Raw genomic sequence first — 24,285 nt, 5'->3', positions numbered from 1 at the left:
CCCATCAGTGGAGGCCAGAGCACCCCCTCGGCTTCCAGGTGTCTCTGCCCTCCCCACTGAGGATGGGCACCACGCCGGCCACCGGCACACTGCTGGTGGAAGGGCAGGATGGTGCTCCTGGACTGGGGCATGGGAGGCAGATCAGGGACCTGAAGGCAGCCAGAGTGCTGGGCCTGCCTGCTGGCCCTTACAGTGCTCCCCTGTCACGTCGCTTACATTGTCTGTCGAGCTCCAGTCCACGGAACTTGTTCCACTGCTACCTTCAGCTTTTCTGCAGGGAGCACAAAGCGGGAGGCAAGTTATTGACAAATCTCGAGGCTTCCTTGGGACCTGGCCCATCCTCTATCCAGGCAACATTGTTTACATTGCTTGTAAATGTCCTGGTCACTGCCGTGTGTTCTGTGTGTGTAGACAGGCACTGTATAACAATATTTCAATGGCAGATAGTGTATATGACAGTGGTCCCATGAGAGTATCATACTATGTTTTAACTATACCTTTTCATGTGCACATACAGAAATCCTTACCAGTGTCACAATTGCCTACAATATACTGTACACTCACATGTTGTACAGGTTTGTAGCCCAGGAGCAATAGGCTGTGCCTTATAGCCCTGGTGTGTGGCAGGCTCTACCAGCTAGGTTGTGTAAGTGTACTCTGTGAGGCTCACGCAGCAATGAAATCCTATCTGGACCAAGACAGATAAATAGATAATTGATTTTTGGAGACAGGATCTCTCTGTTGCCCAGGCTGGAGTGCGGTGGTGCGATCATAGCTCACTGCAGCCTTGACCTCCTTGGGCTCAAGTGACCCTCCCACCTCAGCCTCCCAAGTAGCTGGGACTACAAGAATGCACCATCATGCCTGGCTAATTTTTGTATTTTTTGTAGAGACAGGATTTTGCCGTGTTGCCCAGGCTGGTCTCAAACTCTTGGGTTCAAGCAGTCCTCTTACCTTGGGTTCCCTAAGTGCCGGGAGCCACTAGGCCTGGCTGAAGCAAGATTTAAAGGAAAGAAAACCCCAAGTAGCTAAGTAGTTAGCTGGTGAAAAGGCCAGGGCAGGAAAGCTCTGCCCAGCTGCAGCCACCTCACCTGTCTTCCTTGGCCTCAGTGATCACGGTGATGAAGGATGTGGAATCTTCCATGGCATCAAAGTACTCGGTATCTTCATCTTCCTCACTGTCCTCTCCTTTGGGAGTCAAGAGGCTTCCTAGAGACACAGGCAGAGCCTTAGTTTGTAACTTCACAAAAGGCTCATCTTGCCTCCCTCCATCCCCGTCTGGCCCTGCTCCCCTCCCTGCTTCAGTCACCTGGGCAGCCCTGATCCGCTGGGCTGTGGCCACTCTTGTTCCCTCTGCTAGAATCCTGTGCTTTCCTTTCAACCCATTCACCACACAGAGGCTCTTTCTGGAAGCCTCCCCTGATCTCAACTTGTGGGTCCATCTTTCTGTGGCCCAGCTTCCCTTTCTGATGGACCCCTTCCCAGGGTCCCCATGACCTCCAACCCAAGGCTAGGAGGGTGGCCACCTGGCACCAGGACACCCCTGTTACAGGGGACAGCTGGACTCATTAAACTTAACTCTTGAGAATGTGAACCTGGGCGCAGGGAAACTTGCCAGTGGGTGATGGGCATGGGACATACAAAAGCCACGAAGAGGCAGTCCAGAGTTGGCCAAGTGCAGCCCACATGTGGGCATGGCCAGGGGTACGTGTGGGAGAGCAGAATTTGTGTATGCAGAGGGTCATGCGACATCCCTGACCCAGCCGCCCACTCACCCTCGCTGAAGCTTTTGGAGGGGTTGGCCGGTCGGCCAGGGGCGCCGCGGAAGGCCCGCTCGAGGCTGTTATGCTGCTTGGCCAGCTGCTCAATGGTTTCCTCCAAGTGCACGCGCTGCTCCTGCTCATACTGCAGCGCCCGCTGCCATTTCCGGCTGTGTATCTCTGCTAGTTCCAGGAAGTCCCTGCAGGCCTGGGGAGGGAGGAGTGGTGAGGCAGTCCTGGGGAGGGCCAGGTGAGACCCTGGCCCCTGGCAGGGGTCCATCTATCAGAGGCATATGAGCCAGAGCAACTCCATGTTGAATAGGAGCTGGGTAACATGAGGCTGAAAGCTAGTGGGCTGCATTCCCAGACAGCTAAGGCATTTTAAGTGACAGGATGAGCTAGGAGGTCAGCACAAACTATAGGTCATGAAGACATTGCTGATAAAACAGGTTACAGTGAAGGAGCCAGCCAAAGCCTATCAAAACCAAAATGGCCACAAGAGTGATCTCTGGTCATCCTCACTGCTACACTCCCACTGGCCCCATGACAGTTTACAAATGCCATGGCAATAACAAGAAGTTATGCTATATGGTCTAAAAAGGGGAGGCATGAATAATCCACCCCTTGTTTAGCATATCATCAAGAAATAACCATAAAAATGGGCAACCAGCAACCCTGGGGGCTGCTCCGTCTGTGGAGTGGCCATTCTTTGATTCCTTAATAAACTTGCTTTCACTTTGCTCTGCGGACTCGCCCTGAATTCTTTCTTGTGTGAGATCCAAGAAACCTCTCTTGGAGTCTGCATCGGGACCCCTTTCCTATAACACATCTGCTCCCCCATCTCCATTCCCTGTGAGGACTGAGCTTTGATGTTTTTTATCTTGCCCAACTTCCTATCTAAGAGGTCTGGGGAGTTATGCCCTAAAAACCATAAATTCTCATCAAATGGGTTTTATTTAACCCTGTCTATCATAACTTACTTTCCAACCTTACTGTATCATCACATTACAAGACAAGGAAGAAAATCAAAGTATTTTACCCCAAAACATGCTTCTTGGCCACATCTTGAAATGGACCTGGCAAAGCTGTCCTTTGTGGGGGAAAATGTGCATCTGTAAAGAATCTGTTAACATGGCTAGATTGCTTTCTTCCAGGCCCTTCCAGTCCCAAAGAGGCTAAGTAAGAGTCTAGCACCTTTTTAAAGGTCTGACTGGGAAATATTTGTCACCTGTTGTCTCTAAGGGCAGCCGCTATAAGATTTCAGAAGAACCTTGGTCCCCACAATCTTTTATCGTAACCTGAACATTTCCTTACTATTGATCCCGGATCTTTAGACAACCAAGTGCCAACCAGAAAATGTTTCAATTTACCTATAGCCTGGAAGGCCCCCACCCCACCTTGTTTGAGTTTTCCCGCCTTTCTGAGCCAAACTAATGTATTTCTTAAATGTATTTGATTGATGCCTCATGCCTCCCTAAAATGTATAAAACCAAGCTGTGTCCCGAACACTTTGGGCACGTTCTCAGGACCTCCTGAGGGCTGTGGCCACTCATATTTGGGTCAGAATAAATCTCTTCAAATATTTTACAACCTGACTCTTTGTTGACCCTGCAGTGAAGGAGGCCTGGGGGGGCCGTCTAGCTGCCCCCTCTGCTCAGATGGTCACAAACATGCCACTGCCCGCTTTGGCCTCTTTGGGGATGTGGGAACCTTGGCCTTCTCAGAGCCCACACAGTGACCAGCACCCACCCCTGTTGGCCTCCCATGGTCAGGATGCCAGTTGGGAGCTGCAAACCCGGGTACCATGGTTCTGCACACAGCCTGGAGCTGAGGCAGCTGTGGCTGTGCATCTTGGCTGGCCCGAGCTCTCTGCAGCCACATCTTCACTGCAGTGCTAGCCCTCAGGTTTGTCACTGACCCGTCTACACTGGGCCAGTCCCTGGCCATGGCACAGAAGGAAGAAAAGCCACATTCTGCTATCTTCCCTAGCTCAGAGAGGTAATTGGTCTTATGTGGCAGAACTGGGACTGGCACCTTCTACCAAGCTACCTCAGAGTCAATCACATAACTGCTTTTAAGGTTTTCCCTTCGGCTCATGGCCTAAGACATCCAGATTTTTTTCAGCTTCCCAGGTCCATAGGTGGTCCCACCACACTGTTCTGAAGCAGAGGCTGGTCGTTCTGCCCTGTCATTACAGTGGACAGGCTTCGGCTGTCCCTGGAGGGCAGTGATATCCAATCTAGGGACCTCTGGATTTGCCCTTTCTGGACACATTTATTCTTTAACCCAGTAGGAAGGGACGTTTCCTTGGCCCACATCTGCATCAGTGGCCCCAGCCACCACTCCCCAGCACTCTCTGCCCACCCAATTGCCCCAGCCGACCTGAAGCACCCTCTGGGCTCCACACACATCACAGCCTGTCCCACCCTGAAGGAGGAAGACGGACACACCAGTCCTCACCTGTGACACAGGGACAAGGCAGCTGTTGAGGAAATATCTGGGGCTGATGTGGCAGGGGGAGCACTCAACAGACATGCCTTGTGGGTCACCTCCCGCATCTGCCTGGCGCCTCATGCCCAGGCCCATGACCACTGACTCCCACCACTCCCCAGACCTATGTAGCGTCGCTCCCCCAGGAAATGGTCTGCCCCCTCAGTCAGGCCCACTCAGACACCTGCCCATTGGGTTAGTCTCCTCAGCGACTGTGCCAGGAATGCCCCTGAATCAGCAGCTGCTCCTGGACATTTCCTGCCAAATGATGCCTACTGGGGCGCTGGGACTGATGGCTGTGGGAGCGAGCAGGGGGTGTCCTGACATGGCCTCAGGAGAGCAGGGATGGACCAGCACCTCCAAAGGTGGGAGGCTCCCCAAGGCTCTGCACTGGGGCACTCTGGCTGGGGGCTCAGTGGGCTTGCCCACCTAAGAGTGAGAGCCTGAGCTCTGGTGGTCGGGCTGGCTTGGTGGAATGGGCCACCAGCCCGCCCCTGCCCCAGAGTGCTGGCTGCACAGCCTGCCCCAGGGACGCCACTCCCTGAACAAGCCCTCCTCTGGGCGCCTTCCCTCCCCCATCTCCCTCACAGCACCATGCAGGGTGGGCAGGGCAAGGTGTGCCTCCTCATTCTGAAGATGCAGAAATAGGGCCTGGAGATGTGGTTGACCTCCTAAGGAGGCTGGCAGAGTGCGGTGACAAGGGTTGTATTATCAGGAGTTAAAGAACCTGGGTTCCAGCAGAGGCTCCTCGGCCCCTCTGAGCCCATGCTTCTCTGTGAGACAGACAGTAATGCCCAACAACTCCTGTGCCCACAAGCTGCCCTGCCTCAGCTCACCCAGCAAAATTCTCCAGGTAGGACGTGGAGGAGTACGATCATCCCCCTTGGACAGATGACAGTCTCCTCCCCGCAGGTTGGGGCAGGAGGAACGACATCCTCAAGGAAGGAAAGAAACCTCCTTATCTCATGCACCTCATCCTGATGATGGGTGAGACTGAGTCCAAGGCATTGAAGGTCGGGGCTATTTTGAGCTTTTGGGTCTGGAAGGCTGTCCCTTGGGTGTGGGGATGCGGTCACTGTCCACCATGCAATTTGCAGATCCCGTAGTGGGCCTGGGTGGGCCCTGGGAGACCTGACTCTAGGCCTGACTCCACTGCTCCCTGGCTTGTGACTGGGAGCCAAGCCTTTCACTACCTGGGGTCCTACAGTGGCCTCCCTGCTTCACCCACAGCCCTGTCCATCTCTCACTGCTGTAGGCCTTAGGGTGGGGACCCTGAAAACAGACTCAGAGGTAGTGTGCCCCAGCAGTCAGACTAGACAGCACCTTTCTGCTGTTTTTGTGCCAGTGGGTATAAGGGCGCTGGCTGAGGTGGGGGGGACGGTATCCCTCTGGGTGCTTCAGGAATGTTCCAGACCCTTACAGAAGCCCTATGAGGTGGGTGGACAGAGACTCCCACCCCATCCCAAGACAGCAAAGCTGGCTCTGAAAGCACCTGGCAAGGAGGCAGCAGAGCCAGATCCAGAACTCAGGTCCTGAGCTCGGAGCTCGCTCTGCCTCCTACCTGGCGGCAGCTCCCACAAGATCCTCCTCTCCATATTGCCCGTGCCGCCACGGCTCTAAGCGTAGCCCAGTGCTCAGTCAAGTTAGTCTCAGTTCCTGCCACTTGTTCGTTACTCCCCGACGCGGCTGTGCTGCAGCCCCTGGCCCATGCAGGTCTCATATAACTGCTTTTAGGATTTTCCTTTTAAGCTTGTGGCTTACTAAGACAACCAGATTCTTTTCAGCTTCCCAGGTCCATAGGTCTCACATGACCAGGCCCTGCTGAGCCAGCCTCATGGCAGGTACAGACTGCAAGTAAGGAAGGGGACCCTCATCTTCCTGGGCACTGCTTCAGGGAAGCCCCCTGCATCCCTGAGACTGAGGGTAGGGGAGAAGGGGCTAATCAGGTCAGCACAGAGTGAACAGGATGGGATCCCAGGTCAGTCTGGCCCCAGGGTCATCTCCACACAAGGCACGATGCCCTTGCCTTCCTGCTGTGAGCAGTGCTACAGAGGCCATGGCTGTGTTACGCACAGTGAGAGTGAATGGGCGCCTCAAGGTTTTCTGGGTTCTTGCCTATCTGGGTGCACAAGGCCTCTGCCCTGCCCTCCCTCATCCCTGTGCCATCACTTCCTGCCAATCTTCTACAGCCCCCAGGATCATCCTCTTCGTCTGTGAGTTCTCACATAGATGGGTGCTTTGTTTGTATATGCCTCATGCCATTTACAACAAGACTTATAAAAGAGCCATACAACAGCAGGTTAAAAATAGTAGCCAAAAGTCACGGTAAGAAGTCCTGTAAACTCACATCTGATGGTCCCTGGGCTTCCCAGCAGCCAAAGCAAAGAGGGAAAGATGACCAGAGAGCAAAGATGAATTAGGCCCCCTACCTCCTACCCTGACTGTTCACGTGGGTTCTAATACTTTAGAAATGACCATTTTCTCATTCAAGGGAAACTGGAGTATTTGTTGTTTTTTTCCACAGACCCAGGCAGTTGACAGCCTCTCATGGACATGGTTCCCAGTCCTCTCCAGCCTCATCTCTTGGGGCTCCCTTCCTCCCCAGGGCCCTGAGTGTGGCCCAGGTATCATGTCTTCCTGCCTTTCCCTGGCTCAAATCCAAACCCACCTGCTGATTCTGATGCCAGCCCTGCCTCCCTCACACCGCAGGCCTGCTGTGGGTCAGGACCATTCCGGCATTCTTACAAGCACTGAGGTAGATTTCCTCGGTATACATGACCGAGGAGGAAATGAAGGCTCAGAGAGACTGAGGGACTTGCCCAAGGCCACAGGGAGGTATGTGTAGGGCCAGGGTCCAAGTCCCTGAGTGCCTCCCCTGCATGTCTCCCAGGGCACAGAACCAGGGTTCTTTTTTTTTTTTTTTTTTTTTGAGACGGAGTTTTGCTCTTGTTACCCAGGCTGGAGTGCAATGGTACGATCTCGGCTCACCGCAACCTCCGCCTCCTGGGTTCAGGCAATTCTCCTGCCTCAGCCTCCTGAGTAGCTGGGATTACAGGCACGCACCACCGTGCCCAGCTAATTTTTTGTATTTTTAGTAGAGACGGGGTTTCACCATGTTGACCGGGATGGTCTCGATCTCTTGACCTCGTGATCCACCCGCCTCGGCCTCCCAAAGTGCTGGGATTACAGGCTTGAGCCACCGCGCCCGGCCAGAACCAGGGTTCTTACAGCTTACTTTGTAAAGCTAAATCTTCTTTGCCATCTGGGAGACCCTTGAGGGCAGGGATGTCATGGGAACCCAGAGCCTTCCTGGTGTGAGGTAGGTTCCTGGGAGATACTAACAAGGCTGCCTGGGAATAATCCTGTCCAAGGAACAGAGCCCAGCCCTAGCCTCAGGGAGAAAGGGCAGCCTCCCAGCACGCTTAGCCCCAGCTGAGGACTTTGTCCACCCAGCCAGGGTTGCCGGCTGCTAACTTGGCTGTGAGTGACCTCGGTCCCTCTCAAGGCTACCACAGGGCCAGCTGGCATTGTGCAGCAGGGAGATGGGAAGTTAACTCCCTGGGACAGCTAGGCCTCATTTGGGTACATGTGGCTAAGCTGGGCACATACAGGTCGTAGTGTCACAGTCACCTAAAAGTGAGGCAGGGTGAAGGCTGCTGTGCCCTAATATCATGTGGCTGGACCCAAGGCCTTTGCTACCACAGCAGATGAGCTGCCCTGGTCACCCTGTGGATGCAGAGAGCCCATCTACCTCCCCCAGTCCGGATGCACCCACCTGATTTCCATCCCTGACTCCCACGGTCTCCTCTGCTGCTGCTGGCCTTCCCCAGGCCTCATCCTGGCTGCGCTGTGGGGAGAGGCAGGCGCCTGGTGTGGCCCTGCTACTCTCAGAATGCTGAGCTGGGCTATGTGCTGTGTGCTCACTAAGCTGGATTAGTCTTGGGGCCCGGCAGAGGGGCTGGCAGGGGGAGGCTCCCGGGGGCCCATAGCGGGCCTGGCCTATCCAGCCTAGGCCTGAATGCCGTCTCATTTCTCTGGGACTCTGTGACAACTCTACCTGCGGCCAGGAGACTCGTCCTCAGCTGTGAGCAGGAGGAGGGACTGAAGCACCCCGCCCCTGACACTTTTGAGTCCTGACTCATTCAAGGGGAAGAGAATGAGGGGTCCTGGTGGGAGCTAGAGGTGGTCCCTGGGCCCTACATGGGTGCTACCCTGCTGCCCACTCCAGAACAGGCTTTTAACCTGGAACCCTTCTGGGCTCCTATGGAGTGCCTGATTCTATGACCTATCGGATTGATTGTCCTCAGAATGGGGACAGAGTTCCAGTCTTCCAGCCCTGCCCCTTCCGCCTACCCACAAGTGCTGCACAGAGGGTTCTGATGAAAGGGGTGTTGGGGGTATGGGTGCTCTGAGATGAAGAGGGACTGGCCTGGGGTGCAGGACCCCTGGGCAGTGTGGTTCTATCTCCATGGGGAGGGCAGGAGCCTGTCGAGTTACCCTGAAGCAGAGTGAGAACCACAAAGCTTGACAGACAGGGTGGGGTCTCCGTCCTGGGGCTGCCCCGCCTGGGGAATCCAGGCTCTGCCTGTCCACCGGGGACTCTCCATGCTGAGACATCTGACCTGGGGAAGAAGGCTGTAATGCTGCCCACCCAGGGGAAACCAAGTCAGGGGCCATGGCATGTGAGGTCTGGGGGTGGGGGTTGCTGCGGGTCACTAGTGTCCCTTGGGACAGACATCGAGTGTCTCTGACCTGGAAACCTTTGCCCAGAGGTACCCCAGGAAAAGAAGGACAAACTCTAATCGCTTTTGCTGTTCCTAATACTAATCCTGACAGTGATCTCACTGCTCCCCAGGCCAGGCAGGAGAGCAGGGAGCAAGGTTAGCTAGCCTGGGTCTCCTGTGTGTGGCCCAGGGCAGCCTCTCAAGCTCTCAGGGGCAAGCAGAGCCAGGACCCTGTCTGGCCTTTAGTGGCCACCTGGAAATGACCAGTTTCCTCCAGGGTCATTTCCCTCCTAGACAGGGATGTGAGGGAGGCACCAGAGGCCTGCTGGGCATTGACATGGGCAGCCATTTGGCTCATGGAGGAGGTGGGGAGACGGGCCAAATGCCCAGATGGTCCAGGCTGGGTGACTGGCTCCAGCCATCAGCACACGCAGGAGGCTCCGGCACCCCTGATGCAGGGATAATGGGAGAAAGGGCTGTGTTTTTACCTGCAGCTGGACCAGGACCTGCCAGGCATCTGCCATATCTGCCCTCCAGCTCTGGGCTTCCAGATGGGTGACCGGAGGACCCTCTGCTCTCCTGGTTGCCAGGCCAAGGCTACTCATCCTCCATGCTGATCCTCACATCCCCTGTTGTCACAGTCCCCACCTCTCACCAGCCTGAAGTTTTGAAGGTGATGAGCGGTGAGATCACGAGAGTCCTGGTCTTCCTGAGCCCCTCTGCATGGTCAGGGGACTCACTGGGGTAACAATCTCACCTCCCCTGCCACTGAGGAGTGATGGGCTGGCCTCACTTTTTTTTCTTTTGAGATGGAGTCTTGCTCTTGCCTAGACTGGAGTGCAGTGGCACGATCTCAGCTCACTGCAACCTCTGCCTCCCAGGCTCAAGTGATTCTCATGCCTCAGACTCCTGAGTAGCTGGGATTATAGGTGCCTGCCACCACACTGGCTAATTTTTGTATTTTTAGTAGAGACACAGTTTTGCCATGTTGGCCAGGCTGGTCTTGAACTCCTGACCTCAAGTGATCTGCCCACCTTGGCCTCCCAAAGGGCTGGGATTACAGGCACGAGCCACTGACTGGCTTGGCTTCACTTTACATAAGATAAAACCCAAGCTCAGGAGGTGCCTCACAAAGACAGAAAGAGCTGCGCTGCAATTCTGGTCTTCAGTGTTTAAGACCCAGACTGGGACCCATGGAGCCACAAGGGGAAGTGCTGGGCTCCCCCGGGGGTACCTTGGGCCCAGCCAAGCTGTCATGGCTGTATCTCCATCACCTGCCTGACCCTCACAAGCACACTTGGCACAGGCTGGCAGCACACAGGGGCTTCAGCCCTTCCCAGTTCCCACTGAGGGGTCAATCAGAGTGTCTCTTTGACGTGACTCACTCTCGGCACTGGTGAGGCAGCTTTCCACTCCAATTACAACTTTAAAATAGCCTCTCCACATTCAGAATAGTTTGCCGCTCGCACACAGGAACCAACACCATCTGGCTTCCAGTTTGCCAGCTGATTTTAGACAAATCTGGAATCTATTTTTACCCGTCTCCCCAGGCCCTGGGTGAGCAAGCTGTCAGGACCAGGACAGTGGTTAGCTGGGCGGAAACCTGCCCCATGGGCCCTGGAGGGATAAGGGAGGGCAGCTCCGGGCCTCTCACCTCTGCCTGGGTTGGCCCAAGGAGCCCCACGTGATCTCCTGGGCTGTGAGCCAAGCGGGGGCTCCTTCCACTGGGGGGTCTTTATTTCTATGATGCCGCATATCAGAAGCCCTGAAGGCCCCAGGTTGCTGTCTCCGTTCCTGTGACCCTCTCCCTAGGACCCCCAGCCCGTCCCCAGTGCTTTCCCTGGCTATCTGGTTCCCCAAATGTCTCTTAATTCCCCCTTGTGCTTTGCCCTTGCAGCTGGAGCGTCTCCAACTGGAGTGTCCCCCAAGCCTACTCCATCAAGTCCTGGCTGTGCCAGGTGCCCTTTCTCCTCCGGTTTCCCCATATCCTTGTCATCAGGAGGTTGCAGGCACCCATCCTGCCCAGCCAGCTCTACAGCAGGCACCAAAGTGTGTCTCCTGAGGGATGCCACCATCCTTGGTAAACCCAGGGACCAAGAGTGCGGCATCTGTCCCATCCAGGCCTGGTGAGCATCTACCCTCCGCTGGCCAGCCCCATCCTCTCTTCTTTCTGCCTGCACTGGGCACCTCGAGGGCCTTTAGGCTTTTGTGGGGTTCATTCCGCAAGCCAGCTCTGCCCACTCACTGGCTACACAAGACCTATTCCTGGGAAAGACCCTCCTGCATCCTGCAGAACCCCTGTGTGGGCCAAGTGGGGCATGAGACAGCAAGGCCCCCATTCTCTAGTGGCCCAGACCCCCAGCATGGGTCCCTCCCCAATGGCCTCTTTTCTCACCCACACAGCAACTCTGCTGGCCCTGCCTTCAACTCAGAGCAACACTGCCCACTCTCACCGGTGTCAGCTCTATGCTCCCTGCCCAAGGGGGCCCTGAAGGGTCTCTGAGCACCTGCAGCTGCCTCACATAGTTATTCTCCAGGCAGAAGAGGGGTCTTGCTAAAATGCACATGGGATCATTTTATTTGGCCTTGAGTCACTGACATTGCCATTGGCGTTGAGTCATTTGGCATTGAGTCCCTTGTCTCATTTCAAGTCACGCTGTCAGCACGAGGTCCCTTGTGACTGGCCTCTCCTGTGGCTCCCAGTACTCATTCCAGGGTGCCTGGCACCTGTACCCCTCCTGCTCAGCCCCCAGCCTGTCTGCATCTCTCTGCTCTTTCCTCTAAAGGTCTTTTTGCCCCTGACATCCATGTCACCTATGTCGTTACAGCTCCCACAGGAGGATGCAGGGCCCACAAGGGGATGTGGGGCTGTGTTCACACTCACGACTCAAGGTTCCCAAGGGCCACAGGGGGTCATGTGGTCATAGGGACCAAGTCCTGGGCCCAGCATGAGTCACCAACTATGAGGAGCCCTCCAAGTTCAGGAACAGGGATTGAGTCAGGTATAAGCCGGTCTTGCCTGGGCCCCACCTGCAGGGTCTAAAGGGATGGCAGCGGGAATAAGCCCAGAGGCTGCTAAGTAGCAGGATGATGCCCAGCTGCCAGCCCCTCCTGGGGCTCAGGACTGCAGAGGAGAGCAGGCTGCAGCCTTACTCTGCTGCCCTGGCCTGCAGACGGAACCTGCTCCCACAGGTTTTCACTTTATGGATACTGACACTCAAAACATGAGCTTACAATATGTATGAACTCAATCATCCCCCACCTGAAACCAAGTGACAGAGGCAGTGCCACCGTATGAGGTACACCCTGGTGCTCAGGGAGGACGCTGCTGTGGGGGAGAATGTCCCCACCCCAGGCCTGGCAGAGCACCTGAGCGTAGGCACGTTATGGCTCAAGACTCATTCTAAAAACCAAAGTCATTAATAGCGCCACAGAGTTTCTCTTAAACGGCAGAATTCAGTTACCCAAAACAGTAATTCAAGCAAGGATCTGCTGGGCTGGCTTTTATCAGAGTCAAAAAAATTACCCACTAGGGAATTTTGCCAGACACTAAGCGATTCATTCATTTGCTCCTGTGATTTTTCACAATATTCTCCCCCCTCCCTCCCTCCCTCCCTCCCTCCCTCTCATTTGCTGAGGCTCCCATGTGCTGGGCTCTGAGCCAGGCATAGAGGCTAAGGGGATCCTGGGATTGCGAGGGAACTATGTCCTGCCCTTGCAGGAAGGATGGGTCAACATGCTGCAGTAGAAAGATCTGTGAGTCTCTGCAGACCTGCAAAAGGCAGGTGGTCAGTGGTGCCAGGACACAGATGCAGGGTGAGGGTGGACAGGGGAGGTTTTCCTGACCCCTTCCAAGGGGAGGGTCAGGTTTATTTCTCTACTATAATGCAGCATTGTAGCAGGGGCTGGAATCAGGAAGATATGGGCTCATATCCTTTCTGGCTGGGATCCTGAGCCCCTCAGCCTTGCTCTCCCCATGTGTAAGCCTGTAGAGTGGGGGCAGGGGAGATGTATGCAGAGTCCGGCATGTCACACAACATATGGAAAACTCATCCCCTTTCTCATCGTGGCTCCTCACTGGCAGGGCCTGTCCCAGCCCCTTATAGCCCGGTCCTCAGGAGCTGGGGTGTGGCTGTTGGGGGAACTGCCACCAGCGCAGGAAGACGGAACCAGGGATGGGTGGCCCATAGGGAACAGGTAGGGAGAGGCTGCTGGGCCTGCTGGGGATGCTTAGGAATCGTATGAACCCCATACCCTGTTTTTCTCATGGTTGAAAACCCAAAAGCCTAGCTGGTCTCTCTAGGTTCCCTAAGGGGAAAGGCGAGGAGTCTGTTCTCTTTTCCAGGGCAGTGGGGAGGTGAGGCCACCACTCACACAATTGGCAACCTCGCCCAATTACTAGGTTCTGCCCACGGGCCCCCCATGGCTGGAGAACCGTCCAGAGGCCCAGGAAGGGTAACCCGGTGGGCAGCTGGGGATAACAGAGGGGCTTCAGAGCCAAACTGGCGCAGGTCTCCATCCTGGCCAGAGCAGAAAGACCTGCGCATGGTGACAGCCCAGAAGGGGTCACAATTAATATTTTCCCTCTCTGCCTGGGAGAAAGAAGCCTACCTCCCATTCTATGGCTGCTGCCTCCACCCTCTGTAAGGTGAGGCAAGGCTTGCCCTGGCTGTCCCGCTGGGCTGTAGTTAGCTGGGCCGGAAGCTGCCTTCCCACCAACTGGGAACCTTCCTGGGTTCTCCCCAAGCTTGGCCTTCAAAAATGGGCATGTGAGCTGGCGACTCTGCGTCCTCTTATGCTGATGAACACATGCCTGATGACCTGTCACTTTAAGAGTGCCGGGCTGCCTGTTGCCTGCGAATCCCTGCCTGGCACAGGCCTGGGCAGGGATCGGGAGGCAGCTGCTAAGGCCTGGTGTCAAATGCCCACCGGGCAGGCTTTCCTAGCTGTGTGATGAGAGGGGGTTGCTCTGAGTTCAAAATGGGGCGGCTGACTCACTCAGCTGCTATCCTCAGAGGGTCCTTCCAAGGCCCATCAAATACACCCTCCAAGTCTGGCTAGAAAGAACCCTGCTGGTGGCGCGTGCCTGTAGTCCCAGCTACTCAGGAGGCTGAGGCAGGAGAATTGCCTGAACCCAGGAGGCGGAGGTTGCAGTGAGCCGAGATCACGCCATTGCACTCCAGCCTGGGTGACAAGAGCGAAACAACCCTGCCAATCAAAATGCCACAAGGCAGAGGGAAATTGGAGCCCAGTGTGGCATGCACATGGAAAATGTGGTTACTATATAATTTTATGCCATAAAATGATGATCCAGGCCAAGTGATCCCTCTGGAAAGGGAGTGCAGGCGGGTGCAGGGCTGACCTTGGCAGGTTGAGGCCTCAGGTCTGGGCTTCCGCTTTCTCACTGATCTTGTCAGGTGAGAAAATGGGAATAGAAGCGCTTTGTAAAAGGTAAATGTGAGCCATGGGCCACTTGGAGTGCTTTATCTAGAGACACAAGACCCATTATGACACATCACTCTCTGGCACTCCCAGGGGGCCACTGTTGGGGACACCTGTGAGTAAGACACTCAGCCCGACCTCAGGGAGCACAAAGCCCAGTGGGGAGCGGTTGAAACAATGGGCTAAATGCCACAGAGCGGTGCACCTGGGAGCTGGGGTCCTGGCCAGGAGGAACAGTGCCCAAGAGAGGCCTTGGAAAGCCATGGTGATGTCCCTGTGGGGCTCTGAAGGATGACAAGGGAGCTGCCAGTACCTGAAGGGTGAGGAAGATGTGTTCTAGAAGGTACAGCACTGGCAAAGAGTCACTGTTCAATATTCCCAATCCAGAAACCATCTCTGAGCAGCTTCTTCCCTCAAACACCTGGGGCCAAGGCCATTCCTGATGTGAGTGGAGGATCAGTGGGTGCGTGGAATGGGCCGGCACCACTAGCTGTGGGTCCTGGGCTCTTGGGAATCATCCAGAGGACCCCAGTGCCTGCCCTTCTGGGAGCTGAGGACCTAAAGGCTTATGATATCAATGCCCTTCCCCAAACTTGAAAGAAATGTAAAAATCACCCGACTTTTTTTTGTTTTAGACGGAGTCTCACTTTGTTACCCAGGCTGGAGTGCAGTGGTGCGATCTCGGCTCACTGCAACCTCCACCTCCTGGGTTCAAGTGATTCTCCTGCCTCAGCCTCCTGAGGCGCTGGGATTACAGGCTTGTACCACCACGCGCAGCTAATTTTTGTATTTTTAGTAGAGATGGGGTTTCACCATATTGGCCAGGCTGGTCTCGAACTCCTGGCCGCAAGTGATCCATCTGCCTCAGTCTCCCAAAGTGCTGGGATTACAGGCGTTGAGTCACTGCACCCAGCCACCCCTGACTTTTCTCCTGAAGCTGGAACAACCCCAGATTCTTTGTGGTCTTGGGAAAAAGTGAAGATGGAATAGCCACCCTGTCACTGTAGGGAGACAGCTGCCTGCTCCAGTGCGCTCTGAAGGGCACCCTCCATGTGGGCATTGTCTGACCAGCCAACCCTCATTTTCGGTTCCACCTCTATGACTGGGTTTGATCAGAGCTCACAAGGTGGAAAACACACAACATTTCACTGGGAGGAGGATCTGCTCTGTCTGAGGAGCCGGTGGGAGTAGAGATTCCCCCAGTGCAGGCATGGGCACTGCGGGGAGCATGCCTGCACACATCACAGTCAGGCAGGGCTGGGAAGCAGGATGGAGTTGCGGTGGGGAGGAGCAGCTCCCTCTCACTGTGAGATCGAGAGAGACTGGGGGTGATGATTTGTACCTTCTGGGGACCTCGGTGGGTAGCTTCTATTTCCAAGTCCCTGGCTTCCCTACAGCCATGATGACCAGAGGGTAGCCTGAAGCTGAAAGGTAAGGAGCTCCAGGGACTCACAGAGATCTCTGAGGCTGGGATCTTGCTCAGGGCATGGGTGAGGCTGCCCTGTGTCCTGACCTTGGAGTGTGGCCACAGCAGGAGGGGCCTCTGCAACCCTCAGGGGTGTCACCCTTACCTCCCTGGAGAGGACGTGGCCATCACTCCTCTTGCAGGCCACACAGACCTGGGTTTGCATCTTGTTGTGGCCACCTACCAGCTGGGTTATGTTGAACAGCTCAGGGGACTTCCCTGAGCCTCAGTTTCCACACTGGCACTCACAATCCCTCACGGTGCTAAGCGGGCTAACTGTTGGAAAGGGTAAGCGGTCTGGTGTCTGAAGAGGTTCCCTGGAGGCTTGGAGGTGGGAGCAGTGTGGATATCCTAGTTACACAGCCCTGGCCCAACACCTTCTCCTGACAGCTGCGAAGCCACAGCCTCACCAGGGGCAGGAACGCATGTGTCCCATGGTCTTCAGGGTGGCCTCTCTGCATGTAGTTGGGTCTGAACACTTGGTGTCTGACAGCCATGCAAACAGCCCTTTCAGAACTGCCCTGGTTCCTGCCAGGTGAGGAGTAGATGGCAGGAAGGGTCCCAGGGGAAACATGAGCCTTTGGGCTAGCCTGGGCTACAAGCACAGTCTGTTGGGACAGCCCTGCACTCCTGCCCTCCCTGCCCCCGATTTAACAGCAGGAGCTTGGGGAGGGCCCTCAGAGCAGACTCACACCAGCAGGTCTGGCAGAACCCAGCCCAGGGCACAGCTCCCGTCACTCAGGGCCGACTCTGCCGCCACGTTCCTGGGATGCTGGAGCTGGAGAAAGGAATCGTGACTAACCCGGGGTTCTGCTTCCCATAAAACAATTCATTAGGCACCTGGACTTGGAGCTGTTTTTATGGCTTCGTAAGCACAGACGAGCCTCTGATATCTGATAAAAAGCGCACAAGATGGCAACCAGCTGAGAAGTTCATTATCTTGGAAAAGCCAAAACTGCTTACTCAAGACAAAGCAGTTCTGGTCTTGGGTGGGGAGGCAGTGCCTGGGAAGCCTCCAGCGGGGGCTTCCGGGACGGACAGGGAAATATAAATGCATCATTATGTCATTCAGTGCTTTACATTCGTGTGTGTCTCTGGTGGAAGCACAGCAATCTGCTCTGTGGGCTGTAAGGACAGTGGGCCTGAGAGGGTGGATGCAGGAAAACAGTGCAGGCGACAGTGGGGCCAACATGAGGGGTGGCCCAGCAGCCTGTCAGTATCCTTGGCACATGGGGCCAACCGCCCCCCACCCCCTATTACTGCCGGATCTGGATGGGCAAGGCACATACACCTCCTGATGGGCACCTGCAGGGTGAGTTCCCAGTGGTCGGGGAAGGAGGCACACCGCGCTCAGCCTCAGCCTCCAGGGTGGGATTCCCATGGCTGCATTTGGGCGCTCCAGGCCTGAGCCTGAGCATATCTGGGCAGGTCTGGGTGGTCGGGTGGCCCTCCTGCCCCACAGTCATGCTGCCAACAGGCCAGTGAAGCAGGCTTGGGTAGTCTTGGATGCCCAGGGCTCTTGGCCTGCAGTGAGCTCACCTGGGCACCAGCACTGCCCACTGTCCCCAGCCAGCATGATGGCTCTTCTGAACCCCCTTTTCTGGACCTCACTTCCTCCTCTGTAGCAGCCTCCATTTCTGGCACAGCTCCTCTGCTCTGGCATCCTTGCTCCCAGGAGGCCACACCAAGCTCCTACGACTACACCCCTGGCCCAGATGTGCCCCACTGTGGGACTGCCCTGGGAGGAGGCTGCTGCAGTCAGACCTGTGTCTGGAGGGTGGAGGCCTGGAGGAGCACACACACTTCTGGGGAGCACTCCTCAGACAGAAAGAGTAAAACAGAGCCAAGCGCAATCCTCCTGCAACCATCGAGAGACCCTCCTGGCTCCCAGTCATAGCCATGTGGTTCCAGAGCCGGGGTGAGTGGCTGACTCCCGCGCTGGGCTGCTTAGTTTACAGTGGGAGTTACTTGCTTTGTCTTCATCAGGTTGGCACAACCTTGCCAGCCTCAGCTCTGAGGCTCTTCTAGCTCAGGGACTCCCGACTGCAGCCCCTCACCACACACCCTCCCCTCATGCATGCACAGCGTCTGCTCCCTGCATCTGGGAAATGAACCAAGGGAGGAGCCATAGCAGCTGCTGAGGGCCAGTGTGGGAGCTGTGTCCCTACTGTGAGGGCAGAGCTGACCTGCCAGACTGGCCAGTCAACTTGGGGCCCCAATCTTTCTTATCCAGGCATGAACTAACTGTAGACTGCACCAGAGTCCACACCCAGCTCCAGTTTCCTCCTGACGATTAAGAAGCATGTCCTTGCCCAGTGATGGCAGGATGAAGGCAATGACTCGAGAACCCTGAAGTTAGCTGGGGGTGCTGGCCCTGGGAAACACCATGGAGATGCAGGAAATGGAACCTTGGTCACCCTTTCAATCAAGTACCCCTGGTCACCCACTCAGGGACCCTAGGGCCAAAGCCAGGGAGCCCCGTGCCAGGACAGTGGTGGGGGCAGGTACTCACATTGATCATAGCATTGGATGTGATGCGGAAGAGGGTGGCCCGCTCATTCACCGCCTTCAGCTTCTCCCCACTCTCGGATGGGATCTTGAGGCCGTCCAGCTCATTCAGGGAGCGCTGGAGTGCGGCGCCGTGCTTGGCAATGAGATCATTGCACGTGCTGAGGTCATCTAACTTCAGGGAGAGGTTCTTCAGGGTGTGGTGCAGCTCACTCTTGTCAGCTGGGGTGGCAGCCTCGTCGTCATCCCCAGAGTCATCTGTGGAAGAAAACAGTCATTATGGTCATTACCAACAGACACAGTACCATGAGGCCTACACAGCTGGGCCAGGCAGTGCAGGGCAGACAGCACCACTCGAAAAACATCAGTTCCCAAGATGGTGTCCATTCCTTTTCCTGGACAGGGTGAGGTGCCTGTGCCATCCTGGCCCAACCTTCCCAAGGGCCCAGCTGAGTCAGTGGGAAGGACTGTAAAGAGAGCCCAGCTTGAACGGCAGGGCCAGGACTGGGCTTTGGAGGTGGCAGGCCCGCAGGCACCCACCTGCGTGCAGGGTGCCAGCTTCCTACATTGTGGTGCAGGGAAGGATGGTCCATGCTGGGGGGCGAGATGGAGACTGCTCTGTGGGCACAAAGACCCAAGAATGGAGCCGGGTGCCTTTACTGGAATCACAGGCCTTCCCCAAACCGATTGCCCCCGTTCAGTCAACCTCACTTTGCTCTCTGCTCATGCCCTTCCCCTGACCACACCAATCTGTCCCTTGTTCCCTGCAAAGGCTCAAGCACTCCCATCTGGGCCTTTCCTGCTGCATCCCCACTGCCTGGAACCTTCTCACACCTGCCCCTACCAGAGGTCCTGCCCCACCCACCCCTTTGAGGGCCAGCCCAATGCCACCTTCTGTCCAAAGTGCCAAAAGAACCAGAGCAACATGACAAAAAATGTCATGTGTTCTACAAAAAAATAGAAAACTTAGCCGGGCACAGTGGCATGTGCCTGTGGTCCCAGCTACCCGGGAAGCTGAGGTGGGAGTATCACCTCAGCCTGGGGAGGTGAAGGCTGCAGTGAGCTGTGATGGTGCCACTACGCTCCAGCCTGGATGACAGAATGAGACCTTGTCTCAAAAAAATGAAAAACAAACACAAAACCCAAAACATAATAACAAACAAAAACAGTCTGTCCACAGATCCCATGTCACAGTTGAGGTGCCCCTGTCCCTGCCTTCACCCATCCCCTGCAGGAGTGTAGTCATTCTCACTGATGGAACACCTGGACCGGATCATCCCAGGTGACAAATGAGGAAATCAAGGCTCTGAGAGCTGAAGTCATGCCCACACAGCCTGGCTGGCCACCCTCTTCCTTCCGGGTTGCTGGAGTCTCCATGAGAGGGGCAGGCTGTGCCCTCTGCTGGCTCCCACAGCCCCTCTCACCTCTCTCTCATGCAGCTGCCCAGGGCCCTTGGACCTCCCTTTCCTGCCAGCCCAGCCTGCATCCAGGGGCATGGGGCTGTGGGTGTCTCGGGGTGGCACACCACAGCAAGTGGGGCGGGGGCAGCTGACCGGGAGCCCTGCTGCTGTTTAACACCGGGCACAGGACAGCAAGCGGCTGACACCACCCTGTGAGTCCCAGAACCTGTGGCTGCCAAGAGGTTTCTGAAACACTGTGTTTAGAAAAAATTAGCAAAAAACATTTTTTAGGTGAAGAAAATCTGTAACCCAAGACATGAGATTTTTTAAAAATGCATATGGTGAGAGAATGTTTCCTCCCACGGCAGGCAAAGGACATGGGGGTGGACATGGCTGAGTCACCTTTCTGAATGCACATGGCGTCCATGGCAGGGTCAGGCCAGCCAGCTGCATGGGGCCCGAGCCAAGGGGAGCTGGGAAGAGTGCTCATGGCATACCCTGCTCCCTCTGGCCACAGGGACCTTGGGATAGCATCCAGCCTGGAGTCAGGGAGCCTCCTGTCACAAGCCAGCCCAACTGCATCCCCCAGATGACAATAACTTGTTATTCAAATGACCTCCTGCCCCTCTCACGGAAGCCCAGCAGCTGGGAAGGAAGAGGGTGGCCAACCAGGCGGCCTGAGCATGACTTCACCTCTCAGAGCCTTGATTTCCTCACCTGTCGCCTGGGGATGATACAATCCCTACCCTGGCAAGGCTATTGAGAGGCCACAGCTGGTATCTGCATACAGAAGCCCAACTGCGGGCCCCAAACGTCTGGAGGCCACGCGGGCTGGACCAGGGTCTGGGTCACCGGCTCCAACCGCTGTCGCTCTGGGCCTCACAGTGCAGGTTGGTAAGACAGTGGCTATTCCTCCCTCCCTGCAGGCAAGAAAATGCAGGTTCTGAGAGGCCAAGTCATCAGCTTAGTGCCCAGCTACTGAGGGGCAGGGTTACGATCTGAGTCCAGCTCTCTCTGCCTGTAATTCTTCCTCTTTCTGGATCGGCCTTAGAAAGGCTCTAACGGCTGATGTGTACCACACCTTTCCCGGTGCCAGGCCCTGGGTGACAACCCCGTGAGGTAAGTCTAGGGGCAGAAAGGCATGTTGAAATTGCCCAGGGCCACAAGCCGAGGGGATTCCTGAGCAGCTGGGTGTCTGGCTTTAGAGCCTGTGCTCTTTTTAAGTTTATTTTTTTGAGCTGGAGTCTCACTGTGTCTCCCAGGCTGGAGTGCAGTGACACAATCTTGGTTCACTGCAACCTCTGCCTCGTGGGTTCAAGTGATTCTCCTGTCTCAGCCATTCGAATAGCAGGGATTACAGGTGCATGACACCATCCCCAGCTAATTTTTGTATTTTTACGTTGCTAAACTCTGGCCACACTGAGTTCAGAAGTCTCACTTCTGGGTAAAGGGCCCCCTGATGGAGCAGACCCACATTGGAAAGAGATGAAACTTAAGATTAGAGGTGTAAATAAAAACTATTAAATGTAACATTCCTCAAATCAGAAAAAAAGCATTAAATTAGCTTTTGCTTTTTTTTTTTTTTTGAGACGGAGTGTTGCTCTGTCACCCAGGCTAGAGTACAGTGGCACAATCTCAGCTCACTGCAACCTCCGTCTCCTCGGTTCAAGCGATTCTCCTGCTTCAGCCTCATGAGTAGCTGGGGTTACAGGCATGTGACATCACACCTGGCTAATTTTTGTATTTTTAGTAGAGACAGGATTTTACCATGTTGGCCAGGCTGGTCTTGAACTCCTGACCTCAAGTGATCTGCCTGCCTCAGCCTCCCAAAATGCTGGGAATTAAAGGTGTGGACCACTGCACTTGGCCTTTTTTTTTTTTTGAGATAAAGTCTCACCCTGTTGCCTAAATTGGAGTGTAATGGTGCGATCTCGGCTTACTGCAACCTCTGCCTCCCAGGCTCAAGTGATTCTCTTGCCTCAGCCTCCTGAGTAGCTGGAACTACAGGCATATGCCACCACTCCCAGCTAATTTTTGTATTTTTAGTAGAGATGGGGTTTCATCATGTTGGACAGGCTGGTCTCGAACTCCTGACCTCAAGTGATCCACCTACCTTGGTCTCCTACAGTGCTGGGATCACAGATGTGGGCACCCTGGTTTTCATGAGACTGTGCAGTGACTTCCAGTAAGGGAGTGAGCCCCAACTCTCACCCTGCACAATGAGCTCCCCATCACAGGATTTTGGGGAGCACTGCACCTGCCCTGCTGGCCTATATTGTCTCTCTCCCTCTCCTAGACTGTCATCCTAGCCAGGAAGAGGAGGGAGGCAGGATGCGTGCATGGGGGAAGTATGGCTACAAACCCTGTCCCCGTCCTCCCCGTGCCCTCATCCTAGCAAGAGGGCCATAGCTTGGCACGGGGACATCTGGGCTGAATCTATGGGGCAACCAGAGAATAACAGGTCAGGAAATCACATCCCTACACTGTAGGCCAGGGGCTCAGGCCTCCAAGGACAAGGCTCAAAGAGGACAGTGACCCAGGGAATTAAACGAGGGGGCTGATGGAAGAAGGACTCAGAGCTGAAAGGCTCTGGAGGGGAGGCTGCCTCCCTGTCCTTCTGCTTTGCAAGCAGCCAGTCATGTCCCCCAGCTGTGCCTCCAAGCAAGGCGGCCAGGGCGATCTTCTTCTGAACTCCGCCTGCACATCCCCAGGACTTGCTCTGGCCAGCTGCCTGTGCGCTGCTGTTTCTTGTGCACTTCTAATGTTCAGATAAACATTCATGGCAAAGCGACTGACTAGCCTCCCAGCAAGTTGCTCTGCCATCTGCAAAGGATGTGTCTTTTAATGCGAGGACATTTGGGCATGGAAGATGGAGAGCTAACACTGCTCTTCCTCAGAGACATCTTGGGGTGAGAGGGGGCCTGTGCCTTCTAATGAAAATGACTTCTCTGTGATGGTGGTGGAATGTGGGCTCCAGACTGTGGAGCCCGGAAAGAGCAATTGACATCAGCCTCTGAGGCAGGCACAGGGCTGGGGAATAAGGTGCAGGCCAGCGCCTGAGACTATGTGGAACAATGACTGTGGGATAAGCACCCCAGCCTATTCACAGACATGACCATCCCCAGAAAAACCCCGATTCCTGAAATACCCACTCACGTTCACTAGCTATGCACATATAAGCCGAGGGGTGTAGTGATGGGTCTATGAGCCAAGGAATGCCAACGACTGCTAGTAACACCAGAAGCCAAGAGGACAGCACGGGACAGATTCTTCCTTAGAGCCCTCAGAGGAAGCACAGCCCCGCCAACACCTTGGTTTTGGACTTGTGGCCTCCAGAACTGTGAGAGAATGATTTCCTGTCATTTTAAGCCACTTGTTGTGGTAATTTATTATGACAGTCCGAGGAAATTAAGACAATGGCTTGAAACGACATTTTTTTTTTTTTTTAGACTGAGTCTCACTTTGCAACCTCTGCTTCCTGGGTTTAAGCAATTCTCCCACCTCAGCCTCCTGAGTAGCTGGGATTACAGGCATGTGCCGCCGCACCCAGCTAATTTTTGTAATTTTAGTAGAGATGGGGTTTCACTATGTTGGCCAGGATGGTCTTGAACTATTGACCTGTGATCCGCCTGCCTCAGCCTCCCAAAGTGCTGGGATTACAGGCATGAGCCACCACACCCGGTCCAGAACACACATTTATTATCTTATAGCTCTGGAAGTCAGGAGTCCTGAAATCCAGGTGTTGGCAGGGCTGCGTTCACTCGGGAGGCTCCAGGGGAGAAGGCGTTGCTTTGCCTTTTCTAGCTTCTGCAGGCTGCCCTCACTCCTTTGCTCAAGCTGCTTCCTCCATCTTCAAAGCCAGCAAAGCAGCATCTTCTGCTCTCTCTGATCTAGTCATTACGCTGGGCCCACCTGGGTAATCCAGGAGAATTCTCATCTCAAGATTCTTCATTGTACCTGCAACATCCCTTTTGCCATCTAAGGCAATGCCTCCACAGGCTCTGGGGATTAGGACGTGAACATCTTTGGGATCCACTGCTTGGCTGTTGCACGGACTGGCTGTGGCTGCACACATGCCACATTCTCACTCACTCTGATCACTACGGTCTGATTTACTGCCTGGGAGTTGACACTGGATGCTCTCAAGTGGATCACTGAGACTCCTGAGGCACAGAGACCTCTCAAGTCCCTCTGTCCTTCCTGCAAAGATTGGCACATATGCCTCCCTGACCAGGCTCTCTGCATGGAGGTGGCAGCCTGGGGTGGGGAGGTGGCGGTCCTGGGCCAGGCAGTCCTGCTTCTGACTCCACATGGCCTTGGGTAAGTGTGCTGGTCCTAACACCGGGGATATTGGTGGCTGCTCTGGGAAGGATGGTAACCACCCGGCACACAGCCAGTGCAGAGCTGGGACTTCAGATGCACCAGGGTCCTAGGCCCCTAGCCCGCCAAGACCTCTGTCACCTTCTACCGACACACTTCACTTTGAAACATAACTT

General features: G+C 55.2%; 1 protein-coding gene across 12 annotated transcripts in view; it reads right to left on the bottom strand.

Annotated features, from left to right (window-relative positions):
- OSBP2 (oxysterol binding protein 2) overlaps positions 1–24,285 on the bottom strand; it is a 208,400-nt gene that overhangs the window by 16,332 nt on the left and 167,783 nt on the right. For 10 of the 12 annotated variants that reach the window (XM_054240147.2, XM_035269708.3, XM_009009359.4 and 7 more), the window contains 4 exons: positions 18,394–18,647; positions 1,776–1,968; positions 1,092–1,209; positions 217–271 (listed from right to left, as the gene is read on the bottom strand). In XM_054240147.2, the coding sequence (XP_054096122.2) occupies positions 217–271; positions 1,092–1,209; positions 1,776–1,968; positions 18,394–18,647 (620 nt within the window). Of the gene's footprint in view, positions 1–216; positions 272–1,091; positions 1,210–1,775; positions 1,969–8,025; positions 8,148–9,462; positions 18,648–24,285 lie in introns of those variants that run through there. The other 2 variants (XM_054240172.2, XM_035269734.3) reach the window with 2 other exon arrangements.

This window comes from Callithrix jacchus, chromosome 1, assembly GCF_049354715.1.
Source record: "Callithrix jacchus isolate 240 chromosome 1, calJac240_pri, whole genome shotgun sequence".
Classification (NCBI taxonomy): Eukaryota; Metazoa; Chordata; class Mammalia; order Primates; family Cebidae; genus Callithrix; species Callithrix jacchus.
Note: the sequence above shows the minus strand (reverse complement) of the source record. Positions and strands in the feature narration are given on the sequence as shown.